The sequence below is a fragment of the Cebus imitator genome, unplaced genomic scaffold, assembly GCF_001604975.1.
Source record: "Cebus imitator isolate Cc_AM_T3 unplaced genomic scaffold, Cebus_imitator-1.0 Scaffold198, whole genome shotgun sequence".
Taxonomy (NCBI): domain Eukaryota; kingdom Metazoa; phylum Chordata; class Mammalia; order Primates; family Cebidae; genus Cebus; species Cebus imitator.
In genome coordinates this window covers 2,205,328-2,208,654 of record NW_016107513.1, presented here as the reverse complement: position 1 = coordinate 2,208,654, position 3,327 = coordinate 2,205,328, and the positions used below count along the sequence as shown (strand labels likewise).

At 43.0% G+C, this 3,327-nt stretch overlaps 1 protein-coding gene across 1 annotated transcript in view; it reads right to left on the bottom strand.

Moving 5' to 3' along the window:
- The window catches only part of VXN (vexin), a 26,276-nt gene extending 23,189 nt beyond the window's left edge, over nucleotides 1-3,087 (bottom strand). The window contains exon 1 of the mRNA XM_017547496.2: nucleotides 2,502-3,087. Coding sequence (XP_017402985.1) covers nucleotides 2,502-2,568 — 67 coding nt within the window. The 5' untranslated portion in view covers nucleotides 2,569-3,087. The remainder of the gene's footprint in view (nucleotides 1-2,501) is intronic.
- Between the last annotated feature and the right edge of the window lie 240 nt (nucleotides 3,088-3,327).

Below are 3,327 nucleotides of genomic sequence, written 5' to 3'. Positions count from 1 at the left end.
TGTGTGCCCAGCATTGTGGCCCATTAACTGTCCTTTCTCTTTTACAGCAACTTCACAAGGTAGCTACTCTTTGTGAACTCCCCTGTATAGATAAGGATACCTGAGGCCCACGCTCCTAACCACCAGGCTGTGCTGGGCAAGGTTTGGTTTCTGAACATCCTTAAGCATGGCTAATCTGCAGGCTTTGGGAAACGGCATACCAGGAAGGTGCCCTTGTTAGATAAAGTCTAGTGACTCTATTTCTACAGTGAGGGGATAGGGATGCAATGAAGAGTTATCACTCTCTCACATGCGGGTGACTACCTGCTAGTGCCATTTTCTCTCATGGACAGCCCTCTGCTTGGAGGCTTTGGAGGACAGATGAGGCAAAGCAAGAAATGAGAAGACGTAAACTTAATCCATCTGTGATCTAATGCAAAATGGCCAGTACTCCTTTTCTAGAGAACAGCTTCCTGAGCAGTGAAAAATGTCCATGAATACCAGTGAATACCTGGTTTAATACCAGGATGTGGCCATGAATGAAAATGGCAAGGAAAAAAAGATAGGATTAAATATTTATCTTTAACTGATCATGTTGATTATTCTAAATACAAAATAAAAATAGAAATCACTTTGTAAGTGATGTATTTAATGGTACTTACTACATGTAAGCTACTATTCTGGATGGTTTATATATTTATACACTTATTACCCATATAATCCTGGAAGGTAAGTTCTGTTTCTCTCATTTACAGCAGTGGAAACTCAGGCCCAGATAAGTTAAGTAGCTTGCCCAAGGTCACACAGTATGGAAGTGGCAGCAGTCCCTTAACCACTTTGTCTTTGACTTTTTCTTGCTTTAAAAATTTTGTAAATGGAGGGGGGTGGTTATTATACTTAAGGTATAATAATAAATAAATAAGTAGTTTGAAAAAAATTTTGTAAATGGAAATAAATGATAGAAAATAAACCATATAATGTTTTCATATTTGCTTCTACTTTGTTTTCTTCTAATATACAAGAAATACAAAATCAGAGGCAATGTTTTAATTCTCTTCCTACCCTTCCCTAATTTCTTCCCTACCTTCTCAGGACTACTAGATCACTAATTTTATCTGTATGTTTCCGGTCTATGTTTTTGTGTTTTTCTCTAGATACATATTCATAAACAATGTATAGCATTGGTTTATATTTCCAAATTTACATAAATGCTATCATACATATATAATTTTTCAGCCTGCTTGCTTGGCACTCAGCATTATGCTTTGAGATCTACCTATGTCCACACGCATTGATCTAGTTTATTCCTGTTGACATTGCGTAGTATTCCATAGCATGACGGCACCACAGTTTAACCATTCCCTTCTTCATGGACACTTAGGTTATTTTCAGTTGTGCCCCTTAGAATCAATGCCACTGTGAACATCCAGGGGTAAGAGTTCCACCCAAAAGCGGGACTGCTGATTCCAAGGGTCAACTTGGACTTTCAGAGTCTCCAAAGGGAATTCCAACTCCTGCACGTGGGCAGCAGACTCCCAGCTTTTTCCTTCTCTCTCAATCTGGCAGTAAATGTCTAAAGCTTAATTTATGTCCTGCAGGCTGGCTCTTTGTGGCCAAACGGAGACTCTCCCTCCCCCGCTGTGCAATGGCCCAGTCGGCTGGCTGACACAGAGGAAGAAAGGAATTGTTTGAATGTGGACTCACAACACCAGCAAACACCCAGCCCACTTCATTCAAGGCTGACAATGAGACCAGGGGCTAAGCCTGAGTCATGGGGGTAGCTAGGAGGGGGCAAGACAGGAGCACAGGCAGAGAGCAGAGGCGGCAGGAGAGGGGGCCATGCTTAGGAGGTGGTAAGGGGACTGCCCAGGAACCAGACATTTGGAGTCATTGAAACTCTCACCCAAAGCCTTTAACACCATTCACTGAGGACCACAAGAGCTTATAAAGTCAAGATTCTAATGTTGCATTCTCTGGCAACATTAGTTTCAGGTTAAGTTTGCAAGGTGGCCCTGGGTTCTGTGGAGAGGCCAGTCCGGGGGTCAGGGCACTCTCTCACTGCTTCATCGGACTTCAAGCTGCTGCTGAGACTATTTCTCCACACATTGCATGGCACAGTTAGAAATCATACTTTTAAGCCAGCTGTTCTCATTTCAGAACCCACTTGCTCATTGGAAAAAATGAAAGTCGCTATCTAGCTGCCCTGAGATTTTGTTTTCATCTGTGCCTGTAGCAATGGCTTGCTGTCACTTCCACTGATGTACTGGACTGTCGGTATTGAATTAAATGAAACAGGGAGTATTTAGCTGCTCTCGTCTTCCCCTTGACAGATTGTTTCTCAGTGATTGATGTTTATTCTGGTGCCTCTTTCCCCCCTCCAGAAAATCAAATACCATCAAAACTGAGAGTCCATTGAACCCCAGAGACCTGAGGATAAACCGTAGTAAGGCAGCACGTGACTGTCCTTCCCCTCCTGCCTAAGATGCCACGTTAAGGAAACAGTCAAGGGCAATTTCACTCACCCTTAGAAGGAATCACGGTGGTAAAAACTTCTATGTTCTCGTCACTGCAGCTGTAAATCTGATGCATCGTTTCAGCCTCCTCTTCCCTAAGTGCCTGGGAACCGGAGGCCTCTGTCTCTGGACCCCTAGTCGTGAGGCATGCTAATCCAGTCTGGCTCAGGGATCATTGTGCAGGTCCACAAAAGACAGGCTGGTGCTGTGAGCTCATCTCGTTCCAGTCTTCACTGCAACATTTTCTAAACCCATCTGTCCTTTTTTTTAAAATGAATCCTATTATTGCAAACCTTTGATTGAGCCTGGAGGCTTCAATCCCCTCCCAGCTAGGATGTACTTAACATTTTTATTTTGCGGTGTCTGCCGCAGTGAATTTGGAAGTCTTTTGTGAGGTGACGATGAAGTGAAATCGCCTACTCCGTTAGCGCCAAGCTTGGCTGGAGAATTTCCACCAGAAAGGAAATGTGAATTTTGGTACCAGCAATTCCCTTTCTCATTTCAGAAATGAAGGGTTTTTTTTTTTTTCCCTCCAGGAGAAGGGGATATTCAGTAATTTGTCATGTGCTAACTTGGCTCCCTTCAAAGTTTCTATTTTAAACAAAGGACTGTTTTTCCAGAGTGTTTTCCCCTCATGCCACTACATGACAAGGCTGACATTTCTCAAGGGTCGTGTGTTTGGCCCCTCTGTGTATAACCCTTAGGTGCTCACAGAGACATGGCAGCAGGCAGTGCCCCATGCTCAAGGAGCCAATTATAGAAAGTTATATTTGTATTACCCCATATGTCCTAATATATTTATTATCTTATAAACCCTACTATGCTACATTACAGG